Source organism: Fundulus heteroclitus, chromosome 4 (genome assembly GCF_011125445.2).
Source record: "Fundulus heteroclitus isolate FHET01 chromosome 4, MU-UCD_Fhet_4.1, whole genome shotgun sequence".
Lineage (NCBI taxonomy): Eukaryota > Metazoa > Chordata > Actinopteri > Cyprinodontiformes > Fundulidae > Fundulus > Fundulus heteroclitus.
The window spans coordinates 2,199,814-2,218,030 of NC_046364.1; the positions used below are offsets into that span (position 1 = coordinate 2,199,814).

The 18,217-nt window shown below is 41.9% G+C and overlaps 1 protein-coding gene across 6 annotated transcripts in view; it reads right to left on the reverse strand.

Moving 5' to 3' along the window:
- LOC105937705 (SH3 and multiple ankyrin repeat domains protein 2) overlaps positions 1 to 18,217 on the reverse strand; it is a 308,586-nt gene that overhangs the window by 282,009 nt on the left and 8,360 nt on the right. For 5 of the 6 annotated variants that reach the window (XM_036135850.1, XM_036135847.1, XM_036135849.1 and 2 more), the window contains exon 2: positions 1,095 to 1,164. In XM_036135850.1, coding sequence (XP_035991743.1) covers positions 1,095 to 1,106 — 12 coding nt within the window. In that variant the 5' untranslated portion in view covers positions 1,107 to 1,164. Of the gene's footprint in view, positions 1 to 1,094; positions 1,165 to 1,243; positions 1,267 to 18,217 lie in introns of those variants that run through there. The other variant, XM_036135846.1, reaches the window with a different exon arrangement.

Genomic DNA, 18,217 nt, shown 5'->3' on the forward strand with positions numbered 1-18,217 from the left:
AAATGGCCTAGTCAAAGTCCAGGCCAAGTAAAAAGAAGTGAAAACCAACCAATATGGAGGAGCTGGAGCAGTTTAGCCTTGAGGAACGGGCAGAAACCCCAAAGCCAGATGTGGCGAGCTCATGGAGAGTGAAAGGTGGCTCTACAATGTGCCGACTTAATAAAGGGGCGGGAGAAACACTTCTGTTATTCTGTTCTATTTGTCGATTGCTTCATAGCAAAAATAATATCCATCTTCAAGGTTGTCGGCATGTTCTGTAGATAAAATTGTAAAAACTCTCCAACAGTTAACCATATTTCCTGGATGGGATGAAACAAAACATGAAAAATGCCAAGGGGGGGTGAATACTTTTGCAAGACAGCGGCAGTTTGCTCTCTGGGTTATAATCCTGAACAGCATGTAGAAACATTCGTGTCACTCTCGCTCGACACTTAGTTCCACGTTTGACCAAAAACTGCAAGAATCCCAAAAGAAGAGCCACTAATGGGGTTAAAAAGGACCAGCAGACGGTTAAAGTGCAGGACCTTCTGAACTCTGAGGCTGCAGCAAAAACAACAATCATCAGTGCTGATGCAGGGAAGCCATCACTATTCATCACATTGTCTCCAAACGCAGGAGATTCCCAACACTGCAGACCACACAAGCTGCTCTAACATCCATCTGCAAGATAACAGGTTGTTGTGTTTGTAGCGCCCCCTAGTGAGCATTCATCACCGCCATTAGAAAAAACAACAACACACAAAACAAGATCAAATCTGAAGCTGGAAATCCGTCCAAACTGAACAAGCATGCAGCCGTATTTCAAGCATTGACGTATAATTTATCACATCTCCATACTTCTGAAAGTTTAGAGTTTTGATTGGAAAGTCAAACACAAAATAAGCATTCAAAGCAAGATGAAGCTGAGTTCAAACACATCTGGAGTTGGATTTGAAAGTGAAAAGAGGAAAAGCTGCAGCAGCGAGGCCTTTAACGAGCACATCTTCATACCAGTGCATCTGATTTAACCTCAGAACCGCGGCGCTTCGGACCCTCGGCACCGCTCACCCTCAGCTCCAGCTGTGCCTGGTTAGCTTTAGCTGGATCCTACGTACCATTTCAGCCATGAGGTCCAGAGGAGTAAGGCTCTCTGAAGGAGGAGGTCCACCGCTCCACGGCAGCTCCCTGAGAGGGAAACAGAAACGTCCAATAAATAACTTCACTATGTAAATATTAGCAGCTTAAAAACGTCATCTTTGCAGACCTGGAACATGATAATCAGCCGCAGCTTCAACATCTTCTGCAAGCTGCCTTTGTTAACCCTTCACTTTTATTCATGCTGTTTTTGCTTCGTATCACTTGTCTTCTTTTTTTTTTTCTTTTACATGCAAATTCATCGTGGGGTTATGCAACATGTTAGACACAAAGAATCAGCATTAATCACATCAAGCCATCCACCTACAACACTTTTCCTCCCCACTCCTGTCCCTGGCGAGGGAAACGGGTGAAACGCCGAGAAAACGTCCTCTTTATTTTACGAAAAGAAAAATAAAATCTATGAAATGGTTCTGATTCCAGGGGGAAGCATTTCTTCTCAAACTTAATAATCTCCTTAAATGCCAAACAAACCCTCTGATTTATTTAGTGCGTCGTGTCTTAACTGAGACCCACGGTGGATGCATAATAAATGAGCTTCCTGTACAGTAAGGATTTAGCTCATGTTCAACTCCACCTGATTACACAGCGATGCTGCTGCTAACAAGTCCGCCTGTGCACGCTGTCAGATCTCTGAGCGCTGGTGGAGAGGAACGAGGAGGAGGAGGACGAAGAGGAGGAGGAGGAGGAGGAGGAAGGGCTACAACAAACAGGCAAGAAGCTGAAGATCAAAGATGCAATAAAAATCTGTCAGCTTTTAGAGTTCACATCTCCAGGCGCTGCAGCGGGATCGTGTGCTGGGAGCGTAGAGTATCTGGGATTTAGAAAACAGTTCAATTAGAGCATCAGAAAACTGCATGCACCAACAAACAGGAAGTACTAATGTTCCTTTCTGCTCACGCGTCTCTGAAGATCCAGTTTGGGAAGAAAGATGTTTCACAACATTATGGTTTTATGTTAATTGTTTCCGTTTCTGGTGTTCAGAAAAACAATGTTTCAGGAAAACCTTTTTATTTTTATTTTACTCTGACAGTCTTTGACCGGTTGATTCTGGATCTGTAGGGTTCTGGGGTTCTGCCCCTCTTGGCTGGTCGCTCAGTTCAACCAGATGGTCGTCTTTTGCCTTTCGCCACTACTGAGGCCATTCTGCCTGGAAAACAACCACCAGTGATGTGAGGAAAAATAATCCCTTCACATAAAGGAAGAGGGATTCCAAGTTTTTTTGTAATTAGAACTAAAACTGAGTTTCTGGAGAACATCTCTGCTTCTGAACAAGCTAAGGGAAAGCTCAACTGGAACTAAATGAAAGTAATAGACAAGTTTTTTCTTTGCCTAAAGAGCTTTAAACACGGCAAGAAATATGGGAGATTCCACTTATCAATTAAAAGAAAAGAAAAAGCAACCATCACCTCTGTTAAAGGCTCAGCAGGGTCTATTAGTCATGATCCTGATGTAATCAACAATATTTTCATGAATTTCTACCAAGACTTTTACTCTTCAGACAATGATCCATCAGACATTAACAATGGTGAATTTCTTTAATATCAATCTCCCAAAATCACAGCATGAACAGGTCATGGATCCTCTGAGCCTTCAACATATGTCTAATAATGCAGCCCCAGGACCAGATGGTCTCCCAGCTCAGTTCTGGACCATTATGGCACCGATATTTCATAAAATAACAGAAATTAAAGAGAAGAACGTACAAAAATGAACTCTGCTAATGTAACCGTGCTCCAGAAACCAGCAAAACATCCCATCAGCCAATAGCTCTGATAACTGTAGACCTGAAAATTAATCTCCAAAACTCTCGCCAGTAGATTGGGGAAAAATAACGCTTCTCCTAATCCATGCGGATCAAACAGGTTTGATAAAGGGAAGATCAGAACCACATTTGTGATACAAAGACATCGGGTTCCAGCGCTCGCTTCGCGCAGAGACAGGCAGACAGGTACAACAAGCAGAACAGCAACTGCAATAACATTAAAAACACATTATCTGCTGATAAAACAGTCTTCCTCTAAAGCCCACAGGTATCTTCCATGACACGATCACACTTCTCCATCCGTGCTCATCACTTTGCTCCATCAGCTGGTCTGAATCCACAGTTCTGCTGTAGTCCTAAAACGTCACCTACCACCACGATACAGTCAGGAAACATCAGATACCTTAGAAGAAACGTCTGTCCCAGGCTTTCAGAGCTAACAAAGCTAACAAAGCTAAATTCATTCAGCTTTTATCCACAGAAGACGGCAGAAGCCTGTGTTGCTCATAGGGAGAGTAGTTGCCTTAAGGATGAGGTTCCTTCCCAAAGTAAACTGCCTGTTTCCAATGATCCACACAAGACCATCCTAGTTTAAAACTCTGCAGAAGAACAAAGATTGCAGCGGATTAGATTTACAGCATTACTACTTAGCCAGCAGGTGGCAGAATGTCTCAAATGGGTTAAAATTTTCCCACTAGAGGAACAAGCGTAGTTAAATTCAAGCCTTAAACTACAGGAATGCTTTAAAAGCATCAACATCCATTCATCTCTGGCCGCCTGCTGAGAGTTTCCTAAAAGAAGCGACTCTTCACTCGTCCCATGTAAGCCTGGCTGGAATTAAAACCCCTGCTGTCCACATTGAGCACATTTCAGAAAGCTTACACCAAATATTTGAAATGTTCACACACACACGTATGCACTCATGACCGGTGTTTGGAACCACGGCGTTATTTTCTGATGCCGTCAGTGACAACGTTCTGTTTTTCAGTACAGAGTAATCCAACCGATGACTTTCACGTTTTATAAATGTGATATCTGAGAATTCAACTCATGAGTATCTAAAGCTCCAGTAACAGGAACGTCTTACACATCCAATGACATTTCAGATTGTGGAATGTAACTGTAGTCACTTTGCCTGGTAACTAGTTACTTCGATAATAGACGTATCTGAGTTAGTAACTGTTACTTTTTTGGGAGAAGTAACTAGTAACTATAGACTAGTTACTTTTTTAAGTAACTTGCCCAACACTTCATGATACAGTAGGAGAGCTGCTCTGTTCTCTCTATTAGCATCAACAGTTTTATTCTATATTCTTGCTGCTGCTGCTGCTGCTGCGATCTGTTTTTTTATTTTCTTATTTTTTGGTCAGTTTTATCTCTGCTGGTGTCTGTTGTCATCTTTCCCCAGTTTCCTCACGGTGGCTTTAAAATGATTTTTTTGTAGCAGCTGGCTGTTTGGTTTAGTCATTTCTGTCTCAATGTTTTATTAATGTCTCTTCCCTTTCTCTTTCTTTCTCTGTCCTTGTTATCCCATTTTCTCTCATCTTCTGTTATGTTTGTATGTAATACCTTAACAGCAATGCATTAAATCGTTAGGGAGGATTTATAGGTGTAAAGCTTCCCCTGTAAAGCAGATGTGTTTGGTAGAATTACAGCAGCTAGAGCAGCATTCTGCTGCCATGAAGCTGGACTTGACAAGGGGAAAAGAAAAGAGTTGGTCTTTGCTTGAGTGTGATGTTATTTGTTCCAAAGCGTTTTACTGAGATTTCTGCAGAAGGACTGAATATGTATGCGAGTGTGTGCATGCAGATAAAAGCCCTGCAAATAGGTTTAAAGCTCTAATGCTACAGATTCAGCTGGAGGTTAAAACATGTTCACCTGCAGAAAAATAATAACAGAAAACATTTTGCTGGGTCAACAACTTATTATATCTTTAATTAATCCCCACAATTCAAAAATGAGCACCAACTGATCTGATGAGGGAGTGCAAAACATCCTATAAGGTTTTTAAAGTCAAGTAAGATCTCAGATGCATCAACATCCCACAGAGGTGAATATATTTGATATATTTGAAGTACTATTCCTCAAATTACCAACTATATTTTTCAATAAGTCTTTCAGGGGCGTAACCATCATCTCAGAGATGTGTTCTCCAGAGGTCTAGGTAATGATTTCTCATCTTCTCGCACCTCTTCTTAGAGGCTAAAGAACCTCATAATCACTAACAGCCACAGTTCAGCACCAGGGGGCTGACTTTAATTCTTTAAAACTAAATACTCACATAATCTAAGGTTTCAGCTGCCGCACGGCGGCTGAGTCAAGATACTGACCCTCGAACATCTGCAGGGTAAGTAGTCAGATCATTAAGCTCCAAATGACAACACTGAACATGAAAGGTCTCCAACCGGACTCTGCTCTATCGTGGAAATAGAAATTTATTTTAAATTTGTGGAAAGCCAGAGTGAGCACAGGTTCTGCACAGAAAGGAAAGACGATTGGGTTTATTCCTAGCATCGACTGACTAGTAAGGGATGTAACGGGTAAAACAAAAATCATTTTAAACATGGCAATATTTCAATTTTATTACTTATATTTGTAATTTCAGAAAACAAGATTTCAGAAAACATGAAAGGAGATGTGGTTGTAACCCCCAAGTTGCATTTAAAATCCGATTGAATTATTTTAAGTGAATTCATCTTGTGTATGTTTGGTTGTGTTTTATGGTACAAAAGTGAGTCAAACATATGAGATTAATAAAAACAAATATTAGCAGCTTTACACAAATTATACCACATTAAAGCCACTTTGCTTAACTAACTTAAAGGAGCTATAAATCAGCACAACAGCCTGCCAATCAAAACAGTCTAATATGTTGTTTTTAAACGGTTTGTTGCTGCTGTGAATTTTCACTTCCACAGAAAATGTCTATGATGATGTATTCTGTTCTGGTTCTGGTCCGCTTCTCTTACTGGCTTCCATGTTTGCAGGCTGCTGCTCTTTTGCCAAGATAAAATACCAAATGCTGCGCTCTGTGATAGGAACCCTGGGAACTCTCATCTGATTGGCTGAGGAACCAGGAAGTAAACACGGGCTACATTCTGAATTGAAGTAGTTCCGGACCGTACCTCTAGGTTGAAAGGAGAAAAACGTGACTGATTGATTGTTTATAGGGAATGTTACTTCCATCCCAGTTGACAAAGAGAATGATTTAGGTTGACTTTACAGTAAATATCTTACTTATTGCTCCTTTAACATGATATATTAACCTGTATTAACGAGTCAGCATTTAGCTAACATATCCATGCATCAGTATTGAAAAAGGGAACTCAAAGTAAGTAAAATTTTCTTGAAATGTGTGCATTTTTCCTTGATTTCTGCAGGTAAATAAGACTATTTGCCAATGGAATAAGATTTTTGCACTTAAAATATAGACAACTCATCTCCATCACTCTATTTCAAGTGCAGGATATCTAATTATCTTATTTTATGGGTAAAAATACTCATTCCATTGGCAAATGGTCTCATTTAGCTGCTCAAATCAAAGAAAAATATACAAATTTCAAGTAAAATTCTACTTACCTTCAGTTCCCTTTTTGCAGTGGAAAAACTGTCTCTAGCTGGTTTCCTGAACATTCATTTTCAGTTCAATTAAATTTTACTTATATAGCGCCAATTCATGAAACATGTCATCTCGAGGCACTTTCCAAAGTCAAATTCAATCAGATTATAAAGATTGGTCAAAAGATTTCCTATATATGGGAAGCAGTTGATTGCATCAAGTCTCTCCAAGCAGCATTCACTCCTCCTGAAAGAGCGTAGAGCCACAGTGGACAGTCGTCTGCATTGTTGATGGCTTTGCAGCAATCCCTCATACTGAGCATGCATGATTCTGGCACCCGTGCAGCTCAGCAGGGCGTCTCCTGTCGGTGATCCAATGAATGCCGCACTACCACTAATTTACACAGCGTCCGTCTCTGGCCCGTTCTGCCCCCCCCACCCCACCCCCCGCTGTTCACCAGCATTCGTTCCAGTCCTATTTTACACTGGAAGCACTTTGCAATAAAAGCCTGTTGTTACTGTGGAAGTCAGAGAAGAAACACGACTCATTTTGTGGAAGTTAAAACAGTTTTAGTTTAGCTTTGTTGTTGCTGGGTTTTTCTGTTCCATCCAAACATTTTCACAGGTTATGTTCTACAATGGCTGAGTACGTTGCAAGCAGAGAAGCCGACATGGGCTGACGTTCAAAGCAGTAACGGTAAACCCGATCGACCAACGCGCTCAATGCTCGTAATTCCAGGTCCTGAGTCTGACTGGCCACAGGGACAACCGGACGTGTGTCTGACGGAGATGCTTTTATACCTGAACGCAGGGCGACGGTGATAAAAGCATGCAACGTTTGAACCAATAGGAAAATTCAACTGCAATAGCCACCGTTCCACCCTAAGAGGGCAGCACTGAGATGGTTTTAAGACAAATATGGAATAAATAAAGAAGCTCACATGAAAATGTTGACTATCTCACTCCACTCCCTTCCATCCGGGGAGACAATTTATGTTTTTTTCTTCAACCTTGACAGAGCAGGGGGCACATCTGAATAACTCACACTTTCATGCTGCGGTTGTGACTGCTGGTCTTAGATTCTGTAGTCGTTTAGAAATAGCTCCAAGGACTTTTCCATCTTATTCTGTGACTAATGGATTTAACATCTTTCTGCAATAAAAAAAAAATCATCTTAAATGTGTTGGATTTCATTGGCACTTTTTAAAACTTTGTTGCACTGTGCAGATCTATTTTAGTCAAAAAGTCTTTGACAGTTGAGCTCCGATCCAGCCAGAATAACCCACCCGGCAGCTCGCTGTACCTTCACTTGCCTCCAAAATGCTTTGTGAGTCGTCACAAATCTCCGTCAGAGAGAGCAGTGGGCCTGCTGGGGGATTCCCTGCCAGGATTAAAGATCAGTTTTTTACCCAGCAGATGCCAGTCACAGCAGGAGGAGACCACAGAGAGCCTGGCAGGGAGAAAACAGACAAATGAAACCCAAAGTCGAGATTTCTCCAGCTTGCCACCCACCTCCTCCTTTAGCATCGCCGTTTGTCTCCTTCACGGCTTTCCGCCCCGCTCATTCGCTCTCCTCGCTCTGTGTAGAGGCCTCAGGGCTGCAAGTCGGACCGCACTCGCTTCTCCCTCCGTTTGACTTTAATCGCTGTCGATGACCGAATCTAAAGCCGCCTCCTGCTCTAACAGGCTTCCTGTTGCCTCCTCTGTGGGTCCCATGTCAGGGCAGAGGTAAACATGGAGCAGGAAAAGGGCCGCGATCTCCAGAGATCAGAGAGAAAATGTGTACCGGCCCAGATGCAAGTTGAACACGAGGGGAAATATGCTTTTGGAAAACACAAGCGTGTCGATTTTATGGGACTTTTAACCTAATATTTCATGAAGATGTTGTTGACGTTGCTTTAAAAAAGTGTCATAACCCACAGAGCACAGAGGATAGCAAATCCTGGGGTGAACGGCCACTCAGAGAGGAAGAATCCATTATATTAGATGAAATATTAAAAAGCTGGATTACAGTTTGCAGATGCAGTCAGAAACACAGAGCTTAACTGTTGGAGACATGTTGATTGGTCTGATGAAGCTAAAGTCCTTGGTTATTGTGTTTATTGTTACATTTAAAAGATAAAGTACGAGGCCTGAGCAGACCATCCCAGCTGTGAAGTACGGGAGAGGCCGCGTCATGTTGTGGGAGTATTTTCCTGCATGAGGGACTGAAAAACATGTCCTCATCATGAGGAAATACTGCAGCAACTTCTCTAGACCAGTGGTGTCTCTGCCATGTGTGGCACGAAAACTCAACACTTAGCAGCAGCAGCTTCTCTAAGAAACACAATCTGACGCTGATCGATTTTAAATAAACCAAATACATTTGCACAATCTAGAAATGCCATTTTATATATGTTAAATGTAATTGAAAAACAAAATATTTTTAAACATGAAACTATACATAAAGGATCACTTGTTGTTCATTTCTTGAACAGAACGGAAGCAAATCTTCAATAACTCTCTTTTCAAAGCCAACTAATGACCTAGCAATGATCCCCAACACGAGACGGCTGCACACTTCAGGGTTGCCAGATCTGACCGACAGTTTCCAGCCCAAACACAACGTAAAACCCGCTCATCTCAATAACAAACCAGCCCAAATCTCAACCTCTCTTGATTCTTATGTTAAAAGCCTGAAACGGGTAAACCAATAATAAACAACACATCATAAGGACCCAAATGCACTAAAACAGGAAAAAAAAAGGTTAATGCAGACGGGCTCCCCGCAGAGTACACAGACAGGCAACCAAATAACCAAAACAAAGTTCTTCTTCCCAAGTTTTTACTTTTCAGCTGCACAATGGCGACTATTCTGTTAGAATCATCTTATAAACACTTTTCTAAATTCCCGACAGAAGCCCACATTTCATTATCCAGCCTAAAGGCTTTTTTTTCCTTTTTTTCCCCCTAGCCCAACATGTCGCTGAAACCCGCCCAACCTGGCAACGCTACACACTGTCCGACAGTGCGTAACAGAACCTGCAATCCTGGTACTGGAATTGATGTGAGCTAGGGGGCCACAGTAGTTGTTGCCCACAGGCGTCCACTGACAGCGTGTCAAGTGTTCACTATTTAAACGAGCGTTGATGGGAAAGTCCCCAATTACTCTTTAACGAACGATCCTGTTCCACTGATCAGAGCTCCACAGCGACATCTGGTGGGGTCTGACCCCACTGGCCCCAAATGCAGAGACGCCACAGCTCAAGACATCAGCCAGGAAGTTACAGCTTAGACACAAATGTGTCTTCCAGATGGACATAGAGCATACGGCAGTTTAAAGAACAATTAAAGGTGTTTTTGGAGAGGCCGTCAAAACGATAAGGTCTGTCATTAATAAAATGCTCGGCATATTTTCCAGAAGTACGATGGATGAAGGAAAATATATCAACCAGACTCTGTAGGAAGCCTGCAGAAGGAGAGTGTATCGCCTCAAATCATGTGTTATACATGGGGCAGCCATTTTGGATTTTGAGGTTGGGATTAGTGACTCGCATTCTGACTGCAGGGGGCGCTCCGCTTGGTTTGTCCAACTGAACAATCTGAGATTCCAAGCGGTGAGTTAAAATTGACCATTATCGTTATGTGCTCTTATTTTCTGTTTTAACCTGAAGGCATCAAATTATTCAGTGTTAATATTATTCACATTTATTGAAGTTTAAGATGTCTTTTGTTACAGATTAGTTTTTTAGTCCTTCGTGGAAACGACTCCAACATAAGGTTCCTGCTGGTGGAGATGACCCAGGACCAGAGAATAATAAATCTTACACCTCATTATTTATTGAAACAGAGCTCCATCTTTAGCCCCACGGAAATATTTATTTCAGTAAACCTTGTTTTTTTTTTTTTTATGGGAAGAGATACTGATCCACACTTCATTCTTATCTGTGACTAGTTTCAGGAAGGAAAGCAAAAGATTAGCTTCCTGAAATAGACTGCTGTAGCAAAACCGCCGCGGAATGGCTTCACCGACTCCTGATCCCATTTAGACACAGAACAGAAAACATTTCAGGGGCAGATCCAGGATTTTTCAAAGGGGGGTGTGCACCTAAGGGTCATGGGGTCAAGGGTCAAGGGTCATGGGGTCGAGACAATGTGAGGCTAAATGACCAAAGAATGCCATCTTTACTCTTTCACACTACCCTAATTATTCATCTAAGGATTTTTTAATTGATAATTTTAATGGATGAACATAAGTGGAATTAGCACGATTACCTTATTGTAATTGAAAATGAGTTTTTAAGTCAAAATCTCGTGCTTTTTACAGCATGCACAAGGTTAAAAAGTAGTTTGAAGAACAAATTATCCTTATCAACAATTAATCAAACAAAGATTTTCTTTATTTCCAGAAATGATATGTATACAGAAAATGAAATAAAAAGATCCAAGGACTAAAGAACAGTTTGGTATGGATCAAGTGACAAAAGAGTTTTAAAAATATACATGTATTTTAACAATATATTTTAACCATATAAACTATATTAAGAGAAAAAAAATACTTAGAAAGACCCAAGGACTTAAGAACAGTTTGGTATAGTTCAAGTGACAAAGGATTTTTTAACACATTTTAACAAGATAAACCATGATGAGAATTTTTTTTTAAAGTAAGTTAAACCAATGAACATGTACATGTAAGGTTTAAATCAGATAATAAACACTACACAATAACTATTGTATGGGTGTCAATGTCCACTATTTTTTTTTACTTTACACTCTTTTTTTCATTACTTTTCAAAAACTGCAACAACAATTTAATTTTCATAATATTTTGAGATGTTTGTCAGGGAATGACTGGGGGGGCAACTAGTACATCTTTGAAAATAATATATGATGTTTTAATTCGATCTGTGTTGGACTATGGATGTATCGTTTATAAGTCAGCTGCAAATTCTTTGTTATTAGATTAAGATAGAATCCAAGCCAAAGAATATGTTGTGGTGCTTTTAGAACATCTCCAATTCCTGCTCTTCAGGTGATTACTGGAGAAATGCCACTGGACTTAAGGAGGATGAAACTGTCAATAAATTACTGGTTAAATTTACAAGGGCATGAGGAAAATCACCCTACTAAACAGATATTCAGAGAATGTTGGGAATATGGCCATCACATAAGGAGTTTTGGATGGGAAGGAAATATTTAGTAATATAGCATACTGTACAGAAAAAATTTCTATAAAAAGAACAGCAGATAATTTATCAATTTTTTTCAGCAGAGATGTTGGCAATTATTTTGGCATTACAATGGGTGCTGGAGGTGAAGCCTAGAAATGTAGTTATCTGTTCAGATTAATCATCTTGCCTGACTAGTTTTAAAAGTGGAAAATCTAAAAGCCGTCAAGATCTTCTAGATGAAGTCAGTTATTGAATACATGGTATAAAGCAACAAAAAAATAAGTATTCAATTAACATGGGTTCCAGCACATAAAGGAATTTTAGGTAATAAAAAAGTAGATAAATTAGCTAAAGAAGCAGTTAAGGCAAGAGAGATTGAATATGATGTCCCGCTAAGTAGAAAAGAAATAAAAGTAATTATTAAAGATAAAATAAATAATATATGGCAGGAGAGATGGAATTTAGAAGAAAAATGAAGACATTTATATAAAATACAGAAAGATATTATCATAAGATCCATCCATCTTCCAAACCGCTTTATCCCTCATGGGGTCGCGGGGGTTGCTGGTGCCTATCTCCAGCGTTCACTGGGCGAGAGGCGGGGTACACCTGGACAGGTCGCCAGTCTGTCGCAGAGCAACACAGAGACAAACAGGACAAACAACCATTCAAGCACACACTCACACCTAAGGACAATTTGGAGAAGCCAATTAACCTAACAGTCATGTTTTTGGTCTGTGGGAGGAAGCCGGAGTACCCGGAGAGAACCCACGCATGCACAGGGAGAACATGCAAACTCCATGCAGAAAGACCCAGGGGTGTACTCGAACCCAGGACATTCTTGCTGCAAGGCAACAGCGCTACCCACTGCGCCACTGTGCAGTAATCATAAGATATAATAGTATAATGAATAGAAGAGAGGAAATATGGATAAACAGGTTGAGGATAGGGCTTACTAGTTTAAATACTGGTTTAAAAATAATAGGGAAACATCCAACAGGTAATTGTTCTTATTGTGGAGAAATCAAAGGAGTAGAACATATTTTGATTTATTGTAGAAAATATATAAAAGAGAGGAAAGAACTGGAAAGGGTATTGGGGAGTTCAGTAAAGATGGCTGATTTATTAGGGAAGCATCAATCAGATAAAATATTTAAAGCACTTATTAAATATTTAAAAGATACAGAATTAGCTGGGAGGATTTAGTGTATGTGTGTGTAAGTATAGATATAATTTAGTTTCATTACGATATAAAGATATATAGGAAAATATATTTCTAAATTACATCTCCGTCCAGCTGATGGCGGTAATGCACACAGGATGTAAACTGCCAGAAAACACAACAGAAGAAGAAGAAGAAGTAGTAGTAGTAGTAGTAGTAGAAGAAGAACAGGCTTGTCACTGCGCACTATTATCCAAGATGGCGACGACCGGTGCGGCAGAGAGTGATTATTTAGCGATAGTGATGGAGTTTCGTGGATTTATCATCATCATCTGAGAGCGATTTGGAATATATAGAAGACTTTCTTGACAGCAACCTGATTTTTGACGAAATCCAGCCATACCAGTTTGAGGCAAGGAGACCAAAAAGGAACGATGTGAGTTGAATCTGTCTGCTGCAGCAGCGGTCTCCTTATTTTTGTGATGTTTTTTCCACTTTTACCCGATGTATTGCAACATCAAACTGCCATGCACGTGGGCATTGTTGCTTCAACAATAGCTCTAGAAAATTTCAATGGTGAAGTCCTCTGGGAATCCGAAATAATTGTTGTTTATCACAGCTGTGTGAGCGCAGTGCCTCTGCTAAGAAACAACACAGGATGTGACGTCAGGCCGCCATTACTGCCCATATTTGGGCACTAAATGCCGCCGCCAGTATCGGTGATTGCGACGACAATTTATGCCGCGCCGGCATCACAGTGCGTTCTAAATGACAGGTACTGGCTATTAATCTTAATTCTATGAAGGATGTTTAAAATTTCGGGCTCTTTAAAAAATACTTTTGGTCTCCAAAAGGGGGGTGCGCGCGCCCCCTGCGCCACCGCCTGAATCCGCGGCAGCATTTCCATGTCAAACTGAGCAGAAACCAGGAGAAATAAGAGGTTGACAGGCCCAGGCGGCAACCTAAATACATTTCTCTGATGAATCTCATCAGAGACAGCAACACCATCCACCAAACATCCACTTTGAAGCCAGCAGCAGGTGCCCGCTGTTAAACCGTCAAGTATTAATTAAACATCCCTCTGTAAATGAGACCGTCCACCCACATGTGTGCTTACACCTGACATTTAGGTAAATGCCAGTCCAGCAGCGCTCGGATGAGATGTCACGGATGAGGGATGCAACGGCTGAAATTATACGGTTCCATGAAGTCCTGCTGCTGCTTTCATCCAGCAGATCTCAGCTAAACTAAAGTGGAGTTATTTCTGGAGCTGAATGTCCGACTTTCTGAAACTCGCCGCTTCCTCCGTGCTCCTCAGCCTCAAAGTTTCGATTTTCTGTTGGAATATTTTACTATGTTTGACTTTTTTTTTCCTGGTGCCTATTTTCTTCGAGGATGAAAAGAGAAATTTTCCGCGGAAACTGAAGCTTTCAGGTTCAGATGAAATATAAAAAAAGGCGTAGAACTGTAGCGTAGCAAGAAATTTCAGCTCTAAGAAAATGCCAAACTGGAAAATCACTTTTTTTTTTTTTTGGTGAGCTGAGTTTTTACCATTTCACAAACACCCAGGGTTGATTACTGACAGACCTGCTCAATCTAAACGTCACTTTAACAGAGCCTGTTTAGCCAGATGCATTAAGTTTTATTCACTCAAAAGTCAATAAAACATAACCAACACTAAAGAAATGTAAAGACAGATGAGAAACAAAAATAATTGACATCCTCCAGTCTGGAAGAGTTCAAAAAGGCCCATTTTTCCACCATCCGCCCTGAAATATAAAACGGCTGCTTTCTTTTTATCTTTACTTCTTTTTAACATGAATCCCAGGCAGTTTGTGTTCCACTGCTCTGAAAGGTTGCAGAAAACACATTTAAAATCAGCCTAACGACTGCCAGGGCAGTAGGGAAGAAATCTGACCCCCCCCCCCTTTGGTCAGTGTTGGATGTGAGTGTTATGTGGGAATGTGTGTACAGCGTCTTTTTTCTCTGTGTGTGGTGAGTGGGGCACAAGGGAGGGATAGGGTGAATGAGTTTTCCTTTTTTTTTCAGGTATGGGTGTGGTCCGCTCCCTCTCCCAAGAACATCTCAAGTCTCCGATAGGTGCGGAGCCCATCCCCCCACGTCCTGCCCTCCTCCACTTCGTTGGCGGGCGCCTTGGCCCCCTGGTGCATTGGTTGGCTTCGGGTTTGGGGCGGGTTCCCGGGCGCGCGCCGGCCCACTCCCGGCGGCCTCTTCACGGGGCCTGGCCCCCCGGGGGGCTGCCGGGGCCCCCGTCGCGGGGGCAGGGCGCCCCTGGGGCCTCTGGCCCTCAGGGCCCATGGCCGGGACCACTTCAGCGGGGCTGGCTGCCGGCGGAGCCCACGGGCTCGTCTCCGCGGCTCTTGAGGGCGTCGGCATTGCGGTGGCTGGGGGATTTCCTCGGGGTCGTCTCTGCTCCTTCCTTGGGGGGGGGTTGCAGATATCCTGTGTCGGCCCCTCCTGGGCGACCTGTTTTAGGGGCCCCTTTGGGAGTCCAGGGTTACGGGTCCCCTGACGCCTGCCTCTGTGCTCGGGGAAGGTGGGTCTTCGGTTCTCCACAATCACTATCAAGCTATTTCTGGATAATCTTCACCTAAACTAGTGCACTTTCACATCTCCCACAGGTGCTGGGTCCCAGGTATTAAGTGTTCACTTATATACAGTAATCTTATAATTTATTTATTTATTTATTTATGTTCTTTCACTTTCTTTTTTTCAAATATCACATTACACATGTCAGCTTACATAATAATATATATGATTTAGCAATGGCATCTAGGTGTTATTCGAGTGTATCTGTTGCTTTATGTCTGTTGGTTGTGCTGTTCTTTTTGTGTCTCTTTCCAGGTGATGGAGCAGACAAAGAAGGTTTTATCATTCTCTCCCGTTTATCTCCTCTTTCTTTCACCTCTACTCTTTTTTTTCTTTTCTTTCACTTTTTGTTCTTCCTTTACTCTCCCATTGTCATGTCCATATAATTTGAAATTCTCCTTGCAGGAATCATAATAAAGCTATTTACAAGCATAAATCAAGTGGAGCACTATGGTGAAAGCCGTTTGCTCCACTTGTAAAAGCAAAATCTGTCGAGCTCTATCTGGCATTGAGACATCAATTCCTATTGCCATATTGCTAGACAGGACACTGGGAGAAAAAAAAAAAAGAAATCTGCACTACACCTCCAGTCCAGCGGGGGGCGGTAACAAGAAACCCGACTGAGAAGCACATATCCTGTCATACTGCTAGGAAACAAGATGGAGAACACACTCTGTCCTCTTCTTTTGGTCCATTCTCACATAAAAAGTGAACCCAAACATGAACGTTGAATAAAGTAGAAAACAACAACACCGTCATGCAGGTCTGAAATGTGGTGGGTGAGTGGAAATCAGAATACAGCAAGAAAGGGTCCAACATGCATCGTCAATCACTACAAACACCCACAGGCACACACAGTCCGGGGATAATCTGAAAATCCTACCCTTAGAGCAACACTTTCTATCTGGAAAGGTTTGGACCTGGAAGATTAAATTATTTAGATTGGGTGGACTCTAATGGCGCAGGGGAAGTGAGCATGACTGAAGTACAGAGGCCTTAGTCCTCCATACGGCTGACCCAGGTTTGATTTTGTTCTGAGGTCTTCCCCCTCTCTCAAATCCTCTTTCCTGTCAGCGTACTTTATAAAAATGTCCCACTAGCGCCACAAAAACACAGAAAAGGATTTGTTTTTTTTTTAAAATTGTGTTGAAGCGTGCAGACGGCTGTAAAACCTGGGCAGTGGCTAAAGCTTGCTGCCATTTTTAAGGCTTTGGGGCTCCAGAGAGCCACGGTAAAAATCACCATCCCCACATAGAGGCACCATTAAACAGGTCATCCCACAGGGGTACGTGTTAAAATCTATTTTTGACATGGATGATTCAGACACAATTAACAAACACCAAACTTGATTATCCTAGTCTTAATTTATGACCTATTTTTGTAGAAAACAGCACCTTTTAAGTGCAGCACCAGGTTATGGTGAACACACACCGCCTCCTGCATCCTCTGCATCTTGGTGAAAATGACATGAACAAGAGCCTCGACATTTTAAAACATTACAAACATGAGGAACTATATCACACGACTCCACCCAGAGGCAGACGTAAGACCACTGATCTCAGCTGCTGCCATAAAACAGATGACCATCAAACGAGCAAACTTTACAACCACCTCTACAGTGAAGGATCATTGGGAATAAAGGCTCTTCTACCTCAAAGAGATTTCACTGAAACGGCTTCCTTCACACGTTACAACAACACAAGCAAAGTGATGGGGGCAGCTCTAACATGCTCGTAGCGTGTTGTCCACCTTAAAAAGCGATTCATTGCAGTCTTGTGAACCGAATCAAACTGAAAAGCGACTAAAGATTCAAATCCTTTACATATCTGATAGAGTTGAAAATCCACTGCTGACCAAAACCGACCGATTGACCAAACAACTTGATGATCCAAAACGTTTGTGATAATATTCCGTGGACTGACGAGACAGGAGGAACTTTTTGAAAGGTGTGTGTGTCTCATTACATCAGGTGTCAAACCTACACAGTGTCAGTATCATACTCAGTCAAACACGGTGGTGCCGGTTTAAAGGCTTGCTGTAACTGAAGGATCCAAGAATTCTGCTCTTTAGCAGAAAACCCCGAAAGTCCAAACATTGGTTCTGGACATTACGTTTAGGTTCCTGGAGACCACTTTCCCCTCACTCTGCTACATTCTCCTACTACTCGCCAATTTTCCATTATTTGCTGTTATTTAAACCTTTAGCTTTGTTTTTCTCTCTTCATAGCAGCTACATCTGGCCTGACGTTCTTTTTAGTTGTAACACCATCCTGCAGGGAAGACTGGCTGAGCTACTGCTGTCAACAACTTCAAGTTCTATAATTGATCCACTTGGACTGTCTTTCAGTGTTTACACCCATTTTTTTCCTAGACATGGCTTTTCTGCTGTCAGCAACTGCTGCCATTACATTTTTACTTTTGTTTAACATAGAAAGTACTCCTGGATCAGGGCTTCTGGGCTCCTTTGTCTCTGCTCTTTCTTCTCTAACCCTAGTGGGACACGGATTGCCGTTCACACTAAGCCTGGTTCTGTTGGAAGTTTCTGTTATGGGAATATTATTCTGAAGTCTCTATGGCCTCACGCCACTTGGATATGTAAGTACTGGAGATACGGGAGCGGCTGCTCCACAGCTCTGCTGATTGCCATGGCCAAATGCTTGCGTTTTACTGTGCAAATAATGAATGTCCGGGATAAAACGGACTCTGTTTCGTCTCACGCCGAGACCGCTGCCGGGTGTTAGGGGAGCCGAGAGAGAGCGGAGAGGCAGAAACAGAACTGACGGGCTGGGGGCCGGACCGTGGGGTGCGATTACTTTTCATCTATGTGATCTCTGCTCTG